At 34.3% G+C, this 23,380-nt stretch overlaps 2 protein-coding genes across 2 annotated transcripts; both read left to right on the top strand.

Annotated features, from left to right (window-relative positions):
* Window positions 1-722: 722 nt before the first annotated feature.
* On the top strand, window positions 723-5,134 carry LOC118047601 (nuclear pore complex protein NUP35). The gene is made up of 4 exons (XM_035056939.2): window positions 723-876; window positions 954-1,592; window positions 3,525-3,636; window positions 4,552-5,134. The coding sequence occupies exons 2-4, from the start codon at window positions 1,024-1,026 to the stop codon at window positions 4,858-4,860; spliced, it is 990 nt and encodes a 329-aa protein (XP_034912830.1). The 5' UTR covers window positions 723-876; window positions 954-1,023; the 3' UTR covers window positions 4,861-5,134.
* Window positions 5,135-19,044: 13,910 nt separating this feature from the next.
* On the top strand, window positions 19,045-21,232 carry LOC118047606 (CASP-like protein 3A2). The gene is made up of 3 exons (XM_035056943.2): window positions 19,045-19,558; window positions 20,424-20,559; window positions 20,851-21,232. The coding sequence occupies exons 1-3, from the start codon at window positions 19,284-19,286 to the stop codon at window positions 21,070-21,072; spliced, it is 633 nt and encodes a 210-aa protein (XP_034912834.1). The 5' UTR covers window positions 19,045-19,283; the 3' UTR covers window positions 21,073-21,232.
* Window positions 21,233-23,380: the final 2,148 nt, after the last annotated feature.

The raw sequence follows: 23,380 nt of genomic DNA, 5'->3' as shown, positions 1-23,380 counted from the left end.
CAATAGGGGTATTTTTTTGACCTCCAAGTTGCTTGAAAAAAATATATTGGGATTGATAAAGTTTTTTTTTATTTGATTATGTGTTTTTGGATGAATTTCAAGGCGTTTTAAGTTGATAAATTAGTTTATTAATATTATAAGGATGTTTATTAGCTAAAAATAGATTAAAAATTAAAATTTTGTATCAAAAAAACCCAAGCTCAATTTTTTTATCCACCCCTCCATTAATTAGAAATTGGATAAATACACAATGTGTGGTTTGTTTTATTTTTTTCTATAAAAATTAGGGTCGCATGAAGTGTTATAAAATCTATTTAGAAATGTAGTAGAAGTTTGTGTTTTAAAATGTATTTTTTTTCGGAAATGCTTTAAATATATATTATATTTTTTAAAATTTATTTTTTATAATCAGCATATTAAAAATCTAAAAAATATAAAATATTAACTTAAAACAAAAAATATAAAATGTTTCAGAAACACGGTTCGAGAAACTCCCAAACATGCCATATCATGTCGTATCGTCATAAAATACTTGGATACATTTAAATAACGGTCTACTCCGTCTCTGATTAAAGGGTACATTCAAAAACAAATTCAAAGTGTTGGGCTAGGATGTCTAAAATTATGGTAGCAGGGGGTTAAAAAAAAAGAACGGTGTCAAATAACGAAATCACGAAAGTGCCCTCATATAAGGCGGCGAAGAAAGAGACCCAGAAGGGAGGGTATTTCCATCACTCAACAAGTAAAAAAACTCAAAAAAGATTTGAATTCACAGAATCGGGGTATTAGGGCTCCATTACAGTTGAGACCCAGACAAGGCTATAGCTCTCTCCTCAGCTTACTTGCTTTTAGGAGGGAAAATCCCTAAACTCACAGGTACTCTCTCCCTTTCTCTTCAGAAATTCCCATTGTTTTTCTAAATATTTTGCTGATTGATTTCTGTGTTGCTTTAGGTTGTAGTAGAGAGGAGAGGTTTCCTTTTGCTTTGCTTTAGGTGTGTTGTTAGAAGAAGAAGAAAGAAAGATGAGTTTAGTGAATAAATCCTCTGGGAGGCAATCCTTGTTTTTCCAAGATTTGGCATCTCCTGTTTCTACTGGTAAAGGGAAGTTCTCGACTCCAGCTCAGGCTGCTGCTGTATCTGCTCTATGGCGTGACAATTTTGGGGGTTCCGATCTTCCTCCTCCTCCCTTTCACACCTTGGAGGACCGTTCGGAAATCTCTCCCGAGTCTGGGATTCCTGATTACCCTTTATCTCCTGACATCAAATCTCACCCTACAACATCTCCATTTCAGTCTTCTGGGAGGGAGTTTGGTACTCCCCCAAAAACCAAATCCGAGGCAACTACTTCCTTTGCTTTGATCAGTGGGCAGAACACTCAACAGGGCTCTCCGATTTCGACTTGGTGGTCACCGTCAAAAGCTAGAAGCAGCGAACACGAAGACAAAGGCAAAGGTTCTCCAGTTGAGGGTGTGGTCCAGCCTGGTGCTTTAATTACACTTCCACCGCCTCGAGAAGTTGCAAGACCGGAGAAGCATAGGAACTGCGTGCCTGCAGGTAACCTTGACGAGGAAGAATGGGTTACTGTTTATGGGTATTATTTCATCTCCCTTTTTCTATGCACCCATTGATTTGTTATTTCTTGTTTTCTTCTCTTAGCATTTTGTCATGTAGTATGATGTTACCTCCTTTTCCTTGCTATCTTCTTTCTGTACTATCAAATGGATATTGACTTTAGCTTGAAAATATGTACTGGGCATTTAGATTTTCAGATTTTCACAGGTACAGATAACGTTGAATTAGGGCTGTTTTTTGTAGTGTTGTTTTAGATTGGTGGCTTTATGTACTCTATAATAACAACCACAACTAAGCCTTAGTACCAAACTAGTTGGGGCCGGTCTTACTATGATAGCGATGAATTATGGTTGTTGTGCAAATAGCTTTCCATGTTTGCTGTGTTCTACCTTGATATGCCTAGAACTCTTGTCAAAACTATTGGAAGATCTCTACAATGCTGACAGTTAGAGCCTTAAAGGTTGCTTATGTTAAGAGAAATCAAAGTTTTGAAATTGTTAATGCCTAGTTTATGATTTGTGATTATTTCTCAATCATTAGGTTGAAAATGAATAGAGTTGATGAAATATCTTCACAGGGAATTAGTCAAAGATATGATAGCATTGAACCCATCATCTAAATCATTAAATCCAAATTTGATCCTTTTTTTTTAACCGAACTTTCTGGGGTAGCACCTTCTCAATTTGAATTAGATTGAGGGAGGATATATCTTACCAATTTTAGGATGGAAGTACTTTGATTCAAGTTAAAATTGAATTAAACAAACAAATCTGATTCTCATTTTATTATCTATGCCTGTGGTAGATGAGTTCAATCTAAATGCTAGTATGTTGCATATAGATAGTTAAATAAGTTTCAGAATCATGTCATTTAACTTTATAAAATGCCTAGGCGATGAGGTGCACCTCAAAATTTTAGTAACTGTAGCAGATGAGTCTTTGAAATCTATCTATGTATATCTCTAACTCTTTCTCAAAAGTTATTACAAGTATGGATGTTTCTGCATCATCATGAGATAAAATTTTGACATAAAAGCTGCATCCAACCACTAAACAAGAACACATAATAAGTTACCATGCTTGATTTAAACTGATTTTGGAATTGTTTTTTATGTTTGTTATCCGTGTAAAGGAGCTAGCAGGGTGCAATTTAATTGTTTCAGCCATCCTATAAATGATTGATGTTTTGGACAGAATTCCAGATTATCATTTTCTGTGACAATTAGAAAAGCAAATAAGCTAATTTAAGTTCACATAATACAAATAAAAAAATATTGAAATTTTATGCTGGATGTGATGAGCAAATTCAATTTATTGCCATTAAATTGCTTATGCTGCCACTATGAGAGTCATAGAGAAGCCCCTTCTGTGGTATTTAAGTCTTGCCAGTAAAATCCTCTGTATCATCTGCTCATGCAAGGTTGATTATCTGAAGCCAAAGAAGTTCTTAACCAAGACTCCTACAAACATGTATTTTCTCACTATTCTATCAGAAAAATCTTGCAATTTCTGATTATAAAGCTTAAATCCATCTAAAGAAGAAGATGAAATGAGCTGCTTTCTGTAATCTCAAAAAGAAAACGAGATGGAGATTTTGACCAATGATTGGTTAGTTTATAGAAATATGTGTAAATGAGGTGGGGTACAGAATGGGAGAATTGGTCCATTTAACCATTTTTCAGATTTAATTGAGAAACAATGTTTGACTTCTAAGATGGAGTGTTTTAAGCCAAACCAACGATGATTGCAATTATTTGTTGCTAGTCATTTCTAGTGGTTGGATGGTAAATGAAGTTCTTAAAAGCACGCAGCCAGGAATCTGAAGCCTTGGAAGCTTGTCCTTTATTATTCTTTATTAATCTATGTCGCAAGTTGAGAAATGTCCTCTATTTCTCCATGTTGTTTCCTTACATCTAGATCTATACCACTTATTGGAAATATTTATTTTTCAGATTTGCTCCAGGTGATACCAATTTAGTGTTACGGGAGTTTGAAAAATGCGGTGTGATCATGAAACATGTTCCTGGTCCAAGGGAAGCTAACTGGATGCACATTCTCTATCAGGTTCTACTCGTTTGCCTTGTATCATCATTTGAGAGGCTGTTCTTTTGTTGTATTTTTTCATGTCATCGTTGCAAATTTTCTTTTGGCTTTTGGCACTTTTATGGTTCTTCTATATAAATGAACAATTGCATCTCAGAAACATATGCTAACTGAACTTAAAAGTTGACAAAATTGGTGATACATATGAGAGAATTTGAAACTTTCAGGAGGCTTAACATTTCCTCAATTCTGTGTTTAGTGGGAATATGGAAGTATTCATGTATACCTGTTTGGTTGTTCCATGATGACTTCTAATCAACTAAGTTCTTCTGTAGATTTTCGCTATCACCCAATATGATAGATTATTTGCATAATATGGTTGCTACAGAATGTTCGCCTGATATACATACATCCTTTGCCAGTTTTTTGAAGGGTTTGAATTGGGTTCCGGACCCTTTTGAGTGAGTAGTTTATTCAGCCATCATTTCTCAGATCAACAAGTGACCTTGGTTCTTATTAGTCTTCTTACCCTAATTTGATTCCATAAGCTTGCAGAATGAATACTCTGTGTAAGCAAGAACACAATTGCGACAAAAAGAATAAGCTGCTGCTGTCTGGTTTATGTTCTTCCTCTCGCTTTTTTTTTTTCTTGGCTTGCTGTCCCACGTTTGCTTCATCTTTTTTCACCAAGAATTGTGTGTTACATTGTTGACAATCTTATCCACCCTACTGTTTTGGTCATTGTGCTTTATACCTATATGTTTTATCCAAAAGTCTTCTGGAACCTTTTCTATTTGCTTCTTTGTATCAGAAATTGTGCACAACTTTTTCTGATACTTTTAGCCCATGGTATCAAGGTGTTGCATGATTTTGAGTCTGCTCCATGTCAAAGCTTATGAATTGTGATTTAGTGGTCTGTCCTTTTGCCATGTGTAGAGTCGAGCTGATGCTCAGAAGGCTCTTAGCAAGAATGGGATTCAAATCAACGGAGTACTAATCATTGGTGTGAAGCTAGTGGATCCAATGCAACGCCAGGCTTTGAATGAAAGAATTAACCATCAGGGATTCATGACCTTACCCCCACCATCATCAACTAGAACCCCAGAGTCAAATGCATCAAGAGCCTCTCCTCGCCCCCACTATCTTCAAAATGGCAACACCAGTGCCCGGCAGTCAGGAGGTGTGATTGCTTCCCCAGCAAAGTCCATGGTATCCAAAATCTTCGATGTTATGTTTGGCATTTAGGTTAGAAGTTTGTGCTGATCCAAAAAGCTGTTTTTTATATCTTGTTACAACCAATAGTATAATTGTTTTCGGCAACTAGAATATAACAGAGTTAAGTGTTTTTTGTTTCATTGTCTTTCCCATGTGAGAGATATTTGTTATATTCCTTGTCTTTAAAATTGTACTAAGATCCTATTTGAAAAAACAAAGAAAAAAACTGTACTAAGACATCTGCCTTATGATATTCGCGCAAATGTTGTGAAATGAAATGTGTTGTCATGGTGAATTTGGAAGATGATAGAAATCAAACATTTCTTTTTTTTTTACTCGTTAAGTTGATATGGAAGCAATTATTTTTCTGTTCTTATAATTGCTATAATTTTTAAAGTAGGAGAGAAGTGCATTTTTTTGCCATGGTAGCTTATACTCTCTTCTGAAAGGGAAACTGCTTGAAGTTTGAGCATAGATAAGAGGGAAACCTGCCTATGGGAGTTTCACATGATGGTTGGCATTGAAACGATCTGTTTTTCAGCATTATGAGGTGAAATATAACATAACAATGACAAATAATAAAATAAACTAGAAGGGAAGGGGATGTCTACAGTGTACATTACTTTAGTTTTTGTAATAGTGAAATGGCTACTGCTGTAGTAGGGTATTTTTATTATTTAGGGGCATTCATGCCTTTTCTCCTTCAAATGCACAAGGCTCTTACATGACTGCCCTTGAAGTTGAAGAAAAATTGACTTTGGTCCAGGGGTTTTTTTTGTCCCCCCCTTTTTTTAAGGGAAAGTTTATTATTTTTATATTTAATAAATATTAAAAATAATAATTGACACTTGTTACAAGTAAGAAGAATAACAAATCTTTTTTTTTTTTTGAGTTATTTCAATCTTATATCTTAGCTCAAGATTTTGCGAATTAATTCAAGTTAGCTTGGTTATTATTACTTAAGTTATATATTTATTATGTTAACTTCGGGTTGATTTAGATTATTTTTTTTTATTTTTTAAATCTAATTTTGTTTGTGCTTTCAAAGATTTTTTTTCAAGTTATTCTAAATTTTTTGTTGATTTATTATTATTATTTAATTTTTTTTTATCATAAAATTAAAATAAAATCAATTTATTAGATGCTATAACTGGAGTAGTTAGTTAGTCTTTTTTTTTTTCTCCTTAAATACTCTTGCAACATCTAAACATTATTTTTTACGAAAAAATAAAATAAATGTAGACCCATGTGTGCCCTAGTCTAGTACTCTCTATGCCCGAGTATGTTTCCTTTCATGTGAATTAATAACTTAATTTGCCCAATAATTTCAAAGAGAATAGACACCATCCGCCACCTATGGTTCATGGTAGACTACAAAAAATGGAGCTTGCACCGTTGGCCATTTGCAAAGCTGATAAATGACCTCCAATTCAAGTGAGAAACTTCCGACACCCAACACATATTTTCAAACTACATCCGATGCCTGCCATAGACCAAGACAAACTCTCCATGCACGATACCTGGCTCGGGGTTTCTGCGTTGAACTTCTGAACCAAAGGCATGGTAGGTTTATTAGTTTCAGGGTTTTGGTTAAATAATTGAAGCTTTAACCTTTCAGAAATAATTTCATAACAGAGCCATGAAACTAATAAGATCTTCTCCTAAAACATTTATTATGGTCTGCAACATTCAGGGATTCCACCCAGAATTGCATCGAGTTCTAGGAATAACCGCCACTTGGAAATCTGTTGTGTGTGGTCTCGCACCATGTGATAGTGGGACCATCACATTAATTGGCAAGAGACTTGGCCGTCTCTTTAATTTAAAAACACAAAATGTTCACTGTAGATGATAGCAGAAGAAACATAAGAGAGAAGAGAAAAACCGAGAGAAAGAGAGAAGAAGAGGCAGCAGAGCAGCCTGTGTTCTTCCTTTGATTCCCAGCTCGTTCATCATTGGATTAGGCTGAGATTTTGACAGCAGCTTCTAGACACGTTACTCTTCATTCTGGACGGTTGATCGAAGATTGGTGGTGTGGAAGCTGGCCATTTTGACAGAAAACGGGGCTATCAGTATTGTGAGTTTTTCTCAAATAATTCTCCTTTAATCTTGTTGTAATCTGAGAATAAGTAATTCTTGATGATATATATGTTGTATCTCTTAGTTGAATCTGAGGAAGAACAATTGTGAACCCATTATTTGTTAATAGTGGAAGTTTTTAGGTGGATTACAGTCTCGTGGTTTTTTCCGCATTGGGGTTTTCCACGTAAAAATCTTGGTGTTGATTTGTGTGATTATTTGCATTATATTTGGTCATTGTTTGATTCTGTTCTTACTGCACAAAGAGAGAAAATAATTGGGACTTATGAATTTTACTCCGCTAATTTGGTGTCCAGTTGTTCCTAGTTTTCCCAATAAAGTGGTATCAGAGAACTGGTTGTGTAGATTGAATTTCTTGTGTAGTTAAAATGGAAAAGGAAGATTCGGGCATGATAAAGCTCACTTTCACAAATTATTTTATATGAAAATCAATGATGGAGGATCACTTATATTGCAATGATTTGGCTTTGCCGATTGAATGTAAGGGAATAAAGCCTGATGAAATGGATGATGCAAAATGGAATGGGCTTAATAGAAAGGCTACCGCTAATGTTAGAAAATGGGTATCTTCTAAGTCCATTAATCATATTTCTCAAGAACATGACTGCTATACAGTTTGGAAGATGTTAGAAGAAACATTTGCTAAGGAGAGTGCACAAAACAAGCTTTTTGTAATTAGAGACCTTGTGAATTTGAAGTATAGAGATGGTGAAGATGCTTTGGTGCATATAAATGTATTCCAAGGGTTCTTGAATCAGCTGTCATTGATGAATCTTGAGTTAGCCGATGAAATGCAAGCACTAATCCTATTGAGTTTATTGCCGGATAGTTAGGAGACTTTGGTGGTGTCACTTAGCAATTCTACTTCGAATGGAAAGATCACTTTAAAAACAATGAAGGATTGTATCCTCAATGAAGAGAAGAGGAGGAAAGGGACAAACACTTCTGAGTCTTATGTGTTTGTTACAGAAAGTCGAGGGAGAAGTCAAAACAGGTTCTCTCACGGCAAGCAAGATAGAGAATCCAGCAATAGAAAAGGCAAATGAAAGCCAAGAGGAAGATCTCAGTCAAGGAAGGGTTTTAAGTGTTATTATTATGACAAGCTTGGGCATATTCAAAAATACTGTAGAAAGTATAAAAGAGATAAAAAGGGTAAAGATGAAGACAAGAAAGAAGAGAATGGTACAGCTGCAGTTGTATTTGATGGTGATGTTGTCATTGTTTGTGATGATGGTTGTGTTAATCTTGCATGTCAGGATACCACTTGGATTGCAGATTTAGTAGCTTCTTACCATGTTACACCCCAACGTGATTTCTACACATCCTACACTGCTGGTGACTTTAGTCAAGTTAGGATGGGAAATCAAGGGATGGCTAGTGTTGTGGGCATTGGAGACATTTGGTTGGAAACCAATACTGGGTGCAAGTTGCTACTCAAAGATGTTAGGCATGTGCCTGATATGCGCCTACACTTGATCTCTAAGGTACTCTTGATGAAGAAGGCTATCACAATTACTTTGGAGATGGTAAATGGAAGCTCTCCAGAAATTCCTTAATTATTGCTAAAAGGAAGAAGATGGGTCTCTACATGTCACAAGCCAAGGTGATCAAAGGGGAGGTGAATGCAATTAAAGATTGCTCTACTGATTTATGGCATAAATGGCTTGGACATTTGAGTAAGAAAGGTCTTGGCATCCTTGCCAAGAAGAACTACCTTCCATTGAAAGGTATGAACCTGAGCATATATACTCATTGTTTACTTGGTAAACAACATAGAGTTGCATTTCAAAGATCACCTTCACATAGAAGGTCACATGTTCTTGATTTAGTTCATACTGATGTTTGCTTTATGATTGATAAGTCTCTTGGAGGTGCATTGTACTTTGTTAGTTTTATTGATGATCACTCCAGGAAAATTTGGGCCACTTGTTTGAAATCCAAAGATCAGGTGCTTGATGTCTTTAAGGATTTCCATGCCAGAGTTGAAAGAGAAACTGGTAGAAAGCTGAAATGTATTCGAGCTGACAATGGTGGTGAATACAGGGGTCTTTTTGAGAAGTATTGCAAGGAACATGATATCAAATTAGAGAAGTCAGTTCCTAAGACTCCACAGCAGAATGAAGTGGCTGAGAGAATGAACATAGCCATTGTTGAAAGAATTAGATGTATGCTCTCTCATGCAAAGCTGCCTAAGTCCTTTTAGGGTGAGGCAATAAAGACTACAGTTGCCATGATCAACATTTCTCCATCAGTTCCTCTTGATTTTGATGTTCTAGATAGAGTTTGGAAATGAAATGATGTCTCTTATGCACACTTGAGAGTGTTTTGATGCAGAGCATTCGTACATGTTCCAAGGGATGAAAGGTCTAAGCTTGACAGTAAGACAAAGCAGTGCATTTTCTTGGGCTCTGAAGATGATGAGTTTGGTTATAGGTTATGGGATCCAAAGGAGACGAAAATTGTGAGAAGCAGAGATGTTATCTTCTTTGAAGATCAAACCATTGAAGACTTTAAACATAAGGAGAAAACAGAGTCTACTACTTTTATTCCATCTAATTCAAATCCAAGACCTACTCCATAGTTACATTTGATGCCTGCTAATCACGGGGGAGATTTGCAAAATGATGATAATGGTGGTTTTCTTAATGAGCCATTAGTTGGTGATCCTGAATCAGCTAATAATGATATTGATGTTATTCCTGAACAGGTTATGCAGGAAGCTCCAAATGAGCCACAATTGAGTATGTGTTGGTTACTGACAGGGGAGAGCCAGAATGCTTTGATGAAACTATGTCACATGAGAAGAAAAGTGAGTGGTTGAAAGCAATGCAAGAAGAGATGAAATCCTTGCATGAAAACCATACCTTTAAGTTAGTGAAGCTTCCTAAAGGTAAAAGAGCACTCAAGAACAAATGGGTGTTTAGGTTGAAAATTGATGAACATTGCTCACAGCCAAGGTACAAGGCAAGATTGGTTGTGAAAGGTTTCGGTTAGAAGAAAGGTATTGATTTTGAAGAAATTTTTTCACTAGTGGTCAATATGTCTTCAATCCGAGTTGTGCTTGGTTTAGCTGCTAGTTTGAATCTTGAAGTTGAACAACTTGATGTGAAAACTGTCTTTCTCCATGGTGATTTAGATGAAGAGATTTACATAGAGCAGCCTGAAGGGTTTGAAGCAAAAGGTAAAAAGCAGTTGGTTTGCAAGTTGAAAAAGAGCCTATATGGTTTAAAGCAAGCTCCATGACAATGGTACAAGAAGTTTGATTCTTTCATGGTGGATAATGGTTATGACAGGACCACTTTTGATCATTGTGTATTTATGAAAAGGTTTCCAGATGGAAACTTTATTATTTTACTGTTGTATGTGGATGATATGTTGATTGTTGGCCATAATGCTAAGAAGATTCAGATGTTAAAGGAAGAGTTAAACAAGTTTTTTGCAATGAAAGACTTGGGACCGGCAAAACAAATTCTTGGCATGAAGATCACACGTGACAGGAAGAAGGAGATACTTTAGCTATCTTAAGAGAGATATGTTTAAAAGGTACTTGAGAGATTCAACATAAGTAACTCCGAACCGTTTGTTCTCCACTTGCAAGCCACTTTAAACTAAGTTCTAAGCAGTGTCCTTCAAGTGATGAAGAAAGAGATGAGATGAAAAAGGTTCCTTATGCATCCGCAGTTGGTAGCTTGATGTATGCCATGGTTTGCACAAGGCCGGATATAGCTCATGCAGTTGGTGTGGTTAGTCGGTTCCTCTCCAATCTTGGTAAAGAACACTGGTCAGCAGTGAAATGGATACTCAGGTATCTCAAAGGTACTTCTAGTTTCAGCTTATGTTTTGGTAATAATAAACCTGTGTTGGATGGATACACAGATACATATATGGCTGGTGATGTTGATTCTAAAAAGTCCACATCAGGATACTTGATGAAGTTTGCAGGGGGAGCAGTCTCATAGCAATCAAGGTTGCAAAAATATGTTGCATTATCCACTACAGAAGCTGAATATATTGCTCTTACTGAAGGGGGCAAAGAGTTGTTATGGATGAAGAAGTTCTTACATGAACTTGGCCTAGTTCAAGAGAACTTTGTGTTGCACTGTGATAGTCAAAGTGCAATCCATCTCAGTAAGCAACCTACTTTTCACTCTCGATCAAGGCACATTGAGGTTAGATATCAATGGATTCGAGATGTTATGGAGATGAAGTCATTTGTTGTTGAGAAGATCCATATCGATGACAACGTGTTAGACATGATGACCAAATCTCTACTGAGAGAGAAGTTTGAGTTTTGCAAAAGGAAGATTTGTTGAGCCTCCTAAAATGAAGCTTACATGTTGATCGTTAGTATGGCGAATTCCTCACATAGTACGTGAGGGGGAGATTTGTTGTGTGTGGTCCTGCACCATGTGATGGTGGGACCACCACATTAATTGGCAAGAGACTTGGCTGTCTCTTTAATTTAAAAACACAAAATGTTCACTGTAGATGGTAGTAGAAGAAACATAAGAGAGAAGAGAAAAACCGAGAGAATGAGAGAAGAAGAGGCAGCAGAGCAACTTGTGTTCTTCCTTCGATTCCCAGCTCGTTCACTTTTGGATTAGGCTGAGATTTTGACAGCAACTTCTAGACATGTTACTATTCATTTTGGACGGTTGGATCAAAGATTGGTGGTGTGGAAGCTGGCCATTTTGACAGAAAATAGGGCTGTTAATATTGTGAGTTTTTCTCAAATAATTCTCCTTTAATCTTGTTGTAATCCAAGAATAAGTTATTCTTGTTGATATATATGTTGTATCCTTTAGTTGAATCTAAGGAAGAACAATTGTGAACCCATTATTTGTTAATAGTGGAAGTTTTTAGGTGGACTACGGTCCCGTGGTTTTTCCCGCATCGGGTTTTCCACGTAAAAATCTTGGTGTTGATTTGTGTGATTATTTGCATTATATTTGGTCATTGTTTGATTCTGTTCTTACTGCACAAAGAGGGAAAAAAAATTGGGACTTGTGAATTTTATTCCGCTAAATTGGTGTCCGGTTGTTCCTAGTTTTCCTAACAAAATCCATCCTCAAATTCAGGGTTTGTCTTGACTGCTCCTGCATTAGATACCAAATTACCATCACTGCTGCCAACTCCTTGAATTTTGCTGGGTGACTGGAGACTCCGATGAGTGACACAACTTTCTTTATCTTTGATGACTCCAAGTTAGCTATTTTGTTATTCAACCCAACCACCAGTTTCTCAAAAAAGAAAAAAAAAAGGAGAAAAAAAGAACAAAAAAAAAAAAGACGAAACTTTGAATGTGCAAAGACTGAAAAAGATTGTATAGACCGCAATTCAGTGGAGTTTAAACCATTACATACATAGAGTTTAACAATGTACAAAGTGTTCTTTTATCAAGGCTCAAGCCTTACAAGCACAAGCTGTATTCTATATAAAATAACGTGGAAGAAATTGTTGAAACCGATTAAACCATAAACAATGATACAATGTAGGTTGTTCTTTAGGCATCTATGAAGGATTGTTTGGCTCTTCTTGGATAGGAGAATCACCTTTATCCATTGCTTATACTAATTGATCAATATCAGGCATCGTAGCAATCATCTTGCTTATAATTTTTTTTAATATTATTTAATATTATTATATTGTCTTAGTTTATTTTATTTTAAGTTCTTATTTAATAAGTGTGACCTAGTCTAGTTATCGATGAAGGAAGTGTTGATGGAAATGATAGGCGACCTGATACTAGAACCATGAAGGACTACTTGAACCCACACAAAACAACACCTACCTCTTATATTGTCATCTATATATAACCCCATGTGTCTATTATTATATCAGCTTGTGAATCCAAAGAGTAATAACCCTTAAACCAATAAATAAAATAGAAATAATAAAAAAAAAAAGCTAAGAACGAAGTGAAAAGAACTTGATGCAATGATTACTGGATGAAATAACTTAATTCATTAATTATAAAAAATCAAGAACTACAAGTATAAAGAAGAATGCCACAAAAATAATTAATCTTTACTAAGTCATGAAGAGTTCAATAAAGAACCAAGAGTATGAGCAACTTCGCACACACACATAATATTATTATGAAATAAATTTAAGTCCCCCTCTCTCCACAAAAGAATTCATCCTCTAATTAATAATAGGAATAATATTTATAGGCAATACATTCATATAATTCTGCAATAAAGAATCAACAACATTAGCTTGCATAGGCTTGTTAGTATAAAAAATATTCTTTACAACACTCTCAAGCATAAAATCTCTAATAATTTTTTATTTTCCCCTCAACAATCTCTTTCATTTCTCTTTTATAGGCTAACTCACCATTTTCTCTTAGCTTGACCACTATTTTCTTGTACGTTAACCTCACTGACATATTCTAAAAAGTTATATTCCTAACTAGAATTTTTTCACTTCCATGAATGTGAACAGACACGTGAACTCCTTGGCTATATATTAAACTTCCATACCAAGGGTCAGGATGCTCTTTTCCATATTTAAATGAAGACAATAAAGGCATTAAAGGCCAATACTTCTTATATTTATTATTGATGTGGCATTTTGAATGAAAAAAATATTCTTTCTTTAATGCTTCAAATCATCCTCTTTGACTTACAAACTCAATACACACTTGACCACAAGTAACTCACCTTCGACTGAATATTTTATCTCTTCATCACTAGCATCATTAAGATCAAAATCAATAATGTTATCTTTTCTCATGATATGAATCTAGTGGACTTTCATTCATTGAAGCATCCATCACAAATGAATCAAGTTTGTAGTCTTTGAAGGGTTCAATACCATCTTAATATTTTGTATCTTTTTAGCATTGTATTGTAGCTCCTCAGTTAATAAGTAGTTTTATTTATTTCCTTAATAATTTTTCAACCCTGATCTCTTTTACTAATCTCATAGAAGCTTCTTGAATGTCAACTTTTAGGGTTTAAAGCCTTAGTTTATCTTACCTTTTAGATCTAGGAACCTTTTAGGTTGTCTCTTTCTCAAATTAGTAAACATAAAATATTATTTATCCATCCAGTTCTTTATATCATCAAACTTCACATTTATATGCTTAAATTGTTGTTGCATCGCCTAAAACAAAAATAATCATTTTTCTTCTCCTTAGGTGATGACCTACCAATGAAAGACATGGTCAAATATGAAGTTTTATGTTAGTAAAAAAATATCATCACACACTCTCTCATGTGTTTACACTTAATAATTTATCACTTCGATTGTGTTTCACTCAAATTTTAACTTTGTTTTTCACGATAATATGTCCACCTTTATGCCTTGTACCTCTCGTGTTCTCCTCTTTAGTTCTTTAAGGAACTAAACAAAAACAATAAAAAATTCAGCTCATAACATCCAACCAAAGATTTTAAGGAACATGACAGTTAAGAACAATGAAATTAAAAATGAAATGAAATTGAATACACAAATAAAATGAAAAAAATATAAAAAAGAAAAAAAATTCAAGAAGGACTATGAAATAAAAACCATAGTAGATTCAAATAACCCGAGATCAAGCTTTCAAAAAATTTGGAAACTACTAATGTAACAACTGATTTGATATAAACTGATTTGCCATGTTCTTTAAGACTTGAATCAAAATCTTGTAATTTCAACCACCCGAAATCAATTTTAAAGTCAAACAATTAGTTACATATTAATCAGACCTAAATTAAAACCAAACTAGTATGAATTATAATTTTTCCAATAACCCAAAACTATAATATTAGAAATACTAATTGAGTCTATCACAAGGTCTAAGACTAAGAAGATCGAGAAGAAATTTAATAGGCTAAGTCAAGATGTTTGGGTTAAAAAGTTGCAAGTCTGGCAAACTAGACCTTTATGTACTTTTTAGGCCATATTTTAAGGAGAACTTGTTTTATTTTAGAATAATATTATGTGTGCTTATGCGTGAGGTTGCTCATACTCTTGGTTTTTCATTGAACTATTTAGGATTTATCAAAGTTTAATTGTCTTCGTGGTGTTCTTCCTTATACTCTCAATTCTTGTTTTTTTAGAATCAACGGGTTGGGGTTTTTCATCCAATAATTTTGATTTTTTTAGTTCAAATAATCATTGATTCAATTTTTTTAAATCTGATTTTAGCTTTTTTAGGTTAGTTATATCTTGTTTGTGGGTTCAAAGGTTCTTACCCTTCTGATACATATCAGTTTATATCAAAGTAAAGCTCTAACACATGTTTTATGTATTTGTCTATCTTTAAATTTTCATGTTATTTGCTTGTTTTTTTTTTTTTTTTACAGTTATTAAATTATGGAATCTATTATTATAAAAGCTAAAGTTTCTATAAAGTTTTAGTTGCTTCTGAATCAGTTTATTAAAAAAAAGAAAAAAAAGATGAAATCACATTAGATAGTTTTTTGCCATGAGTAGAGATTATACAATTGAATATAGAATTCTTAGGAAACAAATTTTGCAATTCTTGATTTCGAATACAAAAATTTATGATTACTAGGTATTTTTGTTTGTATTTGAATTCGAATTGTTTAAGTCTACACTAGTTTTAAGGTTTTATAGAGTCAATTCTTGAATTTTATTATTGTTTTTGTATTCATTTTTATTTTGTTTTCGTATTTGTTTTTGTTTTTATATCCATTTCTATTTTTCTCATGTTTGTATTTGTTTTGTTGTCGTATTTATAATCTTTTTTGTTATTTTTTTTCTTGATTGTCTTGTGTCTTGAAATCTTTGGTTAGGCATTATGAACTGAAATGTTTGATTAGCCCTCTAAAGAACTAAAAAAGATAGCATGAGAGGTAAAAGATGAAAAGATGAGACTATTATCATGAAAAGCTAAAATTTAAGTGAAAAACAAGTGGAGTGACATACTATTGAGTGTAAACATGTGGGGAAAAGACTTGGTTTTATTTCTGAATAATATTATCCGTGCATAAGGTTGTTTATACAATTGGTTCTTCATTGAGCTTTCGTGGTGATAGAGCATAGGGTCCAGTCAATAAACCTACCTATTAGGGTTAGGCGTTTTGGAGGTGTACATGAGATGCGAAATCCTGGGTAGAATGCATACAGGGGTTGGACCTAAACTCATGGCTTTAGGATTTACTTTTAGGATTCAAGTGGCTTTTCATACCCGATACAAAGGGGAGTGGACTAGGTTAGAGTTCTAAGAGAATAAAAGAAGGAGAAATAGGGAAGGTGCTATGTATTACATTTGTTCAAGTTAGGTCAAGGACTTAGCCACCCTACTTATAATAGTGTTAAAGCTCATAACTCCTTTATAGGCACCATAATGCTTGATGGACACTATAGACTATGACCAATGCATTTTAAGCAAACAAGAAAACCAGACAGAAAGGTATAATGTACTCATCCTAGGTCATTGAAGAAGAGAGGCAACTCATCCAAAATATAGTAGGACTTTTATCTCGAGCTCCATCTTAAGGGGGCATATCATAAGTCATAAGATTGTAACAATTTGATAGTTTCAAAATAGTTGTTCCTTAGAGTAGGGAAACAATTTCAAATTACTCTATATTTTAGGATCTCAAACAACTATTTGTTATCTTTAATATGTATTAATTGCTGCAAAAATGTATAATAAATCAATCAATTTCCTAATTGTAATAATAGGATCCTTTTTGGTAGAGTTATTACGTGAAAGTGTTAGTGTAGGACAATCCACTTTGACTTGTTTTTATAGTTTACACACTTTTTTATTATCTCTTCTTACTGCCATATTTATATTAATGTATTTTCCAAGGATACATAAGCAAGGTCTTTTATAACTTTAGTCCTTTATTCCACTATGCTTGAGTATGAGTAGACTCATTTTTTAATCTGCATTCAGTGCATTTTGTTATTTAAGATAAAAGGTCCTCCCTTATCACCTATCACATTTGACAGTTGTTCTAAGAATCTATGAGCATGAAGAGGTTTATGAAGTTTTCAAGAAAGAAAAACAAGTTTTGGCTACGATACGACTATGATTCCCATAGAGAAAAAAAAAGTTTACAGCTATAAGCAACAACTCAAACTAATAAGAGCTACCTCACAGTGACCTACTAGTGACTTCATGGTCTCAAATTGTAACCCAAATCATGCAAATGTTGGCCAAACATACACAAGCATTAAGCATAGAATGAAACACTCAACAACTAGTGGATTAATTCAACCAAAGAAATTGTTCACATATTTGTAGCTAGGTTACATAAAAAATCCCAGAATAAAAGATTAGTCCATAACTAAATTAAAGAGAAACAAATTTGACACAATGAGCATCACACAAGAGTGGAGGAAGACTGGAGAAAAGTTGGATGTCTTGAAGTCAATTGCTACCTCTTTTTTTTTTTCTTTTCAGTTCAATTGTTCTTTATTTTAGTGTCACCTTCTATATTTTGTGGTGTGTTTAGGGTGTTGAGAGTCCCTTTATCTGCTACCTAAAGAGGTGTGTGTGTGTGTGTGTGTGTATTCTAGCATTATCCTCCAGAGGAAAGGAAGTCAATTTCCTTCTTTGTCGCATATTATTTTCCTTCTTGATATTGCAGGCTAAATTTGGAGTAGAAAATGTGCAAATTAAAACTTCCCTATTTCTAGAACAATTGTAGAAAATTAAATTTTATTTCCAGTGAAACTAATCTTGCAATTTTTGGACCTCTAGGACTCGAGATATGAGTCAAAACCCGAGACAGTGTCTTGATCACAGAAATTTCAGGTCTGATTTGAACTCTGATTTTCAACATGTTTTTTAGGCTTCTAAACAACAAAACTGAATTCTATGCTTTTCATATGAATTGTAGGCCTATATCTTAGTTTTTCAAAATGATAATAAAATGAAGTTGTGAAACTCCTATTACAACCTAAAAATCAATCGATGTTCAATTTCAAATTTAGCCGACCCTAGTAATTTAGTACTTGAAAAACATATTAAATTCCTAGAAAGTCAATAACTCATAAAGGTTCTAAAATCCTAATAAACTTGTGTGATACACACAAAATACTTCAAAATAAAACAAAAATAATTGAAAATATATGTGCAATAAATTCCTTTATTAGTGGACCTACGGCAAGCTTTGGGTGGAGCTTGGCGGCCAAGCTTGTCGGAGGTCCCTGTCCCTATGCATAATGGTGATCATTAATTAGGGCTTCATGTTTTTTACTTTGAAACATTAACCCTCATTTCGTTAACTGCCGGTGCATTAAAATAAATGGATGTTTTATTGACTCCACAGGAACATTCTCTTAGTAGCTGGGTGTGTTATAGATGGTTCAGGTTCATGAATATGCTTATAATTTCCTCACGCGTGGGCCATCATCAATTGTTTGCCATTGTTTACCAGATATATATATATATATCGTCTTTTAAAAATTTTAATTTTAGACCTTAAATTTTCAATTATTTCATAAAAGTTACGGATTTAGCCCCTCCAAAAATAAAATATTTGCTCTCCACCCTTGTAGTTTTTATCATTGCACCCCCAATTAAAACCACCATATGATTTTATGAGAATCTCCCATGCATTTTTTGAGTTTTTGCTGGAGCCATCATTTCTAACTAAAGTAAATTTAATTTTTTAAAAAAATATTTTTAAAATACGTCATCTAGATTCTTTAAGATTCTTCTTTTCCTCATCACTCAGGGCTGCTTACGCTGTTGTTGATTATGGCTCAATATATCCATCTTCAACTAGTTTCCACAAATCTAAAGAACCCAAAAGGTCCTTGAATTGCATACACAACATATCATAATTTTGCTCATGATTGCTCTGTCCTTCGGCCCTTGTTAATCATGTTTCTTTCATGAGAATTCATCATGTAAATTCTGGGTTGTCAAAATAAAAAAGAGATAGGGAGAGAACTGATTCATTCGACTTCTCCTTTGTGTGTGGCCTCTTCTTCTTCGAGAGTGCTGAGGGAAAAGATTGGGTGGATGGGAGAAACTACTCAGAAGATGATGAGATTAAGAGTTGTAAGAAATTATTAAAAAAAAACACTGTATACTGTAATTAGTGAGTAGTTGAGCAGGAAGTGCAAAACAAAAAACAATGTCGTTTTTGTTTTTGTTTTCTTGTGTTAATTGTCAATGGTGGGTGGTGGCCGGGGGGAGTTGCAGCTAAATTTCCCTAAAATGTCATGCTCTAATATTATACTATCACAAGCACTTAATAAATGTTTATTTTTTAACACATTTTAAGCACACGCTGTACAAGTAACCGCGGAGGAAGACAAGTACCCTGCCTCCCTCTGTTGCCTATAAAAACCTCCCCTCTCTCTTGATCCTCTATTGCCTGATTGCCTCCTAAATCATACCCCCCTCCCTCCCAAAAAAAAAAAAAAAGAACATGATGATGAATGGCCAAAAAATGGCAGCAGCAGAGGTGGCAGTGCAGCTGCCTGAGTCAAAGATGGTGACTGAGAACATAGGGGGAGCGGCAGATGCTATGAGGCCTTTTGGCCGGAAAGCTGAAGTTATGAACGTGTTACTCAGGGTGTTGTGCATGGTGACATCTGTTGTAGCTCTGTCCTCCATGGTCACAGCCCAACAGTCCAGTACCGTCTCCATCTATGGCTTCATGCTCCCTATTCAATCGAAGTGGTCATTCTCTCACTCATTTGAGTAAGTTAGATTTACCCTAATGCCCCTCGCCCCTTTTGTTCTTGCTGCTGCTGCTGCTTGGTTGCAGGGAAACTGAGGGAAAATAACAGAAAGTGGAAGGAAAATAACTGAGGGTATATATAATTTATTTGATTTTTTAAAAAAAATTTCATTCTTGCTTTCAAATTGTTTGTAAATTTAATAAAAAAATATTATTTTAAAATAAAAAACATATGCTATCACATGAATATCTCTTAATCATATGAGTTTGCCGTTTTCATTGAGTTAATTTTATAGTCATAAAGATAATTTCCAGATTCTACTTGCTTTACTTTTGCATATTTTCTTAGTAACCAAACAATCCAAATTAAGTGGCAATAATTTGAGCCCTTTCTTTCTCGACCCTTCTTCATTTGTGGTATTTTAAATTGAATTTTCCAAGGTTGACCGACAAAAGCGGAGCCTGACGACCTCACTCGTTTGTCAGATTGTATGAAAAAATGTTTTATTTTTATGTTGACGGAATTGCCCTTTCAGGAAAAACAAAATTTTTGGTACTCCCACCCTCCACTCTCGTGGCATTTGAATGAACAGAATCAAACCCGTGACTGTTGTTGTTTTCTTCCTTCGCTTTTCTCTTAGTATCTGCTTTATCGGGTCTTGGTCAGATTATGATTTTCTACCTTTTTTTATGTACTTTTTACTGTATCTGCTTTTCCTGTACCTTTTGCACTGACTGTTTAATCCCTTCCTCCAAAGCAAAGCAGAACTGGGGATGGTCTCATGCTCGAATCCTACTTAAGAACCACATATATTAAAGAGTTATGTTTGTGTAAATTTGGATGAGCTAATTAATGTTAAGAATTCTGTCATCCCTGCCAAACAGATATGTGGTTGGAGTCTCTGCAGTTGTTGCAGCGCACTCATTGCTGCAACTGCTGATTAGCGTGTCAAGGTTGCTTAGAAAATCTCCGGTGATTCAATCAAGAACTCATGCATGGCTTGTTTTTGCAGGAGATCAGGTATATACATAACAGCTTATCTTAAAAAGCACGCATCTACTTGTCTCCCCGATTGGTAGTCTCCCAGTAGTTTCGATTGCAAATGAGAAAACGTGCCTTTCTGAATTCTGAAAATTTCATTTGTTCGTCCTATTAGTTTTTTTGTCACCAGGAAAAAAGTCTTACATGCTTGGTTATCACTGATCTTGAAAATTCACAGAACTCAGCTGATTCAACCCAAACAAGCATTTGGTTTCAACTCGTGCATTAATCCAGTACTCTACTGAGGTCTCATCAACTTTTGCGTTGTAGGTATTTGCATATGCAACGATAAGCGCTGGGGCAGCTGCATCAGGAGTCACCAACCTCAATCGCACCGGAATCCGACACACAGCTTTGCCAAATTTCTGCAAGCCTCTACAGAGCTTCTGTGACCATGTTGCTGTCTCTATATTCTTCACTTTCTTGAGCTGCTTCTTGCTCGCTGCATCTGCCGTTCAGGAAGTCATATGGCTCTCCAGATCCAAGCACTGAAGATCTTTGCCTTTCGATATACTTGCTGTTATCCTTCCTCGAAATAAGGGTTCATCCTTCAATTAATTCCAGCGATATCTTCTATCATTACTGGAAGTTCTGTGATCATGGCACCTTAACCCTTTGTAAATAACAAGGAGTTAATGTCTCTTTTGTTACAGTACCATGCGTCTCACTTTTAGAGCCATTTATGACCAGCTTGTTTCGAAACTCTTGTTCGTGCTGGCTAGCTAGTGTTACTCTGTTTCAGACATGCTTAACCGGAGATAACATGTTATAGAAGTTTGAGGTTTTGAGATGTTTTCGTGACTTTAACGATAGAATGGCAGTTTCCCATTAGAAATGTCAGTTCGCCATGGAATTTTAAGGATTTAACCGGGCTGCTTTTGTATTTTTACTCTCTAATTTTTAAAAAAACTTTAAAATTTAAATAATTAGATGTTTGGAATTAACCTCCCCTATCACCATTAGTATTGAAACCAGCTATTAATAGATTTGAGTGTTTTAAGACTTGGAAATCTTGAATCTAATTAAAAACAAGAACTTAAAATTTCGTGTTGGATTTGAGTTTTATAATGATTTTTTATCTTATTTTAAAATGTTGTTTGTGAGGTTTAAAGAATTATTTCGATGATCTTTTGAAGTAATTTGATAGTTAGAATGGTGAAATGCAGGTAATGAAGTGAAAGGAAAAGTTCTAATTCAAATGCAGGTAATGGATTTTACATTATTTATTTTAGACCTATTTTTAATTTTATCTTGTATTAATTTTATCCAAACACCACAATGAGAGCATATAGATCGATCTTTGCGGGGATAAAAAGATCGATTTCCATCAAAACGAGTTGGAGGTATTGTCCTAGTAAGTAAGGCAATGGTGTTTGGATTGAAAGAAGTGCTAGATAAGGAAATTGATGATAGGATAGAATAGTCTTCAATGCTCCACATGTGCATGTAGGAATTGCTTGATGATTTCCTAACTCATCCCATAATCCTTTCATAACAGTAAAATATGTACTTACAGAATTATTGTCCTGCGACAGATATAAGATAGATTTCTGAAGCTGAAAAATACGTGGTCCATTATGTTGAGAGAACCTTTCCTGAAGATCATTCCATATGTCAGATACATCATCAATGTAAATGTTGTTGTTGGCAATCTCTGTTGAAACAGAATTCAACAACCACGAGAGAACCATGTTGTTGCAGCGAGTCCATGCAATTCTTAAGTGTCAGACATATTGGATGGTTTAGGCAAAGTACCATTGACAAAATTGAGTTTGTTCTTGACTAATAAAGCCATCACCATTGCCCTCTTCCATGAGTTGTAATTTTTACCATTGAGCTGTTTTGAAACGATCATGGCTCCAGGACTGTCACCATGATGCAAAAAGAAAGGATTGGAAGGATCTATTTCTGAGGTAGTTCCAGCCATTGCCACAAAATAAGGAGAAAGAATGCAGAAAAGAAAATGAAGAAGATGAAGAAACTTGAAAGTGCGGAAAAAAAATTCAGAGAGAATGCTCTGATACCAAATTGAATATGAAAGTGTAAACTAAATTCTTCTTATTCATTGAATTAATTGATACAGTATTTATAGCACTGCCTTAGTGTAATAACAGAATCAATTATAAATAACAAACTTTGTAACAGAATATAACTGAATATAACTGCTTGCCAATGTAATATCAACGTGTTCTAACTTATCAGTGCAGCAGCTTTAGCTTTAGTAGTTTCTTCCCAATGTAATATCTTCATTGTGTCAAGCTTTAAGCTGTAAACGTCTACTTGACTGAATATATATTCAATATGGCCTGCTAAGCCAGACATTAACCACTTTCTTTATATATATATATATATATATAATATATATATATATATATATATATATATATATGAAGAAGAAGGTATTAATTAAAATAAAAAAAGAAAAGAAAAATACACACACACACTTTGTATTAGTTTATTTTTTGTTTTACATTTAAATTAATACCATTTTCTCTTATTTTTTAAATTGTTTAGTTCACTTTTTTTATGTATATACGTTTCAAAGAGAATATTCTAATTTATTTTTATTTTTTTTATATTTGATATAAAAATTGTATTCCCATTATGTTTTTATAAAAGTAAAAATTATTTATTTTTGGTAAGAATATGATAAAAAAGAGTATAAATTAGAATGAAAAGTTGGGATTAAATTTTTAAAACTTATTTGTCCTTTTATTTTATGGGAAGTATTAGTTTTTTGTTTTAGTATTTAATTAAATTAACAAATTTTTTTATTTTATTGATTCATGCATTCTTCAAT

This window comes from Populus alba, chromosome 1, assembly GCF_005239225.2.
Source record: "Populus alba chromosome 1, ASM523922v2, whole genome shotgun sequence".
NCBI classification, from domain to species: Eukaryota; Viridiplantae; Streptophyta; class Magnoliopsida; order Malpighiales; family Salicaceae; genus Populus; species Populus alba.
The sequence above is the reverse complement of the archived record's forward strand: the minus strand, read 5'-3'. Positions and strand labels throughout refer to the sequence as shown.

Coding starts and splice junctions, on each gene's coding strand:
- LOC118047601 (XM_035056939.2), top strand. CDS start 1,024: ATGAGTTTAGTGAATAAATCCTCTGGGAGGCAATCCTTGTTTTTCCAA. Junction 1,593..3,524: donor GAATGGGTTACTGTTTATGG/GTATTATTTCAT, acceptor TTTATTTTTCAG/ATTTGCTCCAGGTGATACCA. Junction 3,637..4,551: donor GGATGCACATTCTCTATCAG/GTTCTACTCGTT, acceptor TGCCATGTGTAG/AGTCGAGCTGATGCTCAGAA.
- LOC118047606 (XM_035056943.2), top strand. CDS start 19,284: ATGATGATGAATGGCCAAAAAATGGCAGCAGCAGAGGTGGCAGTGCAG. Junction 19,559..20,423: donor TCATTCTCTCACTCATTTGA/GTAAGTTAGATT, acceptor CCTGCCAAACAG/ATATGTGGTTGGAGTCTCTG. Junction 20,560..20,850: donor TTGTTTTTGCAGGAGATCAG/GTATATACATAA, acceptor TTTGCGTTGTAG/GTATTTGCATATGCAACGAT.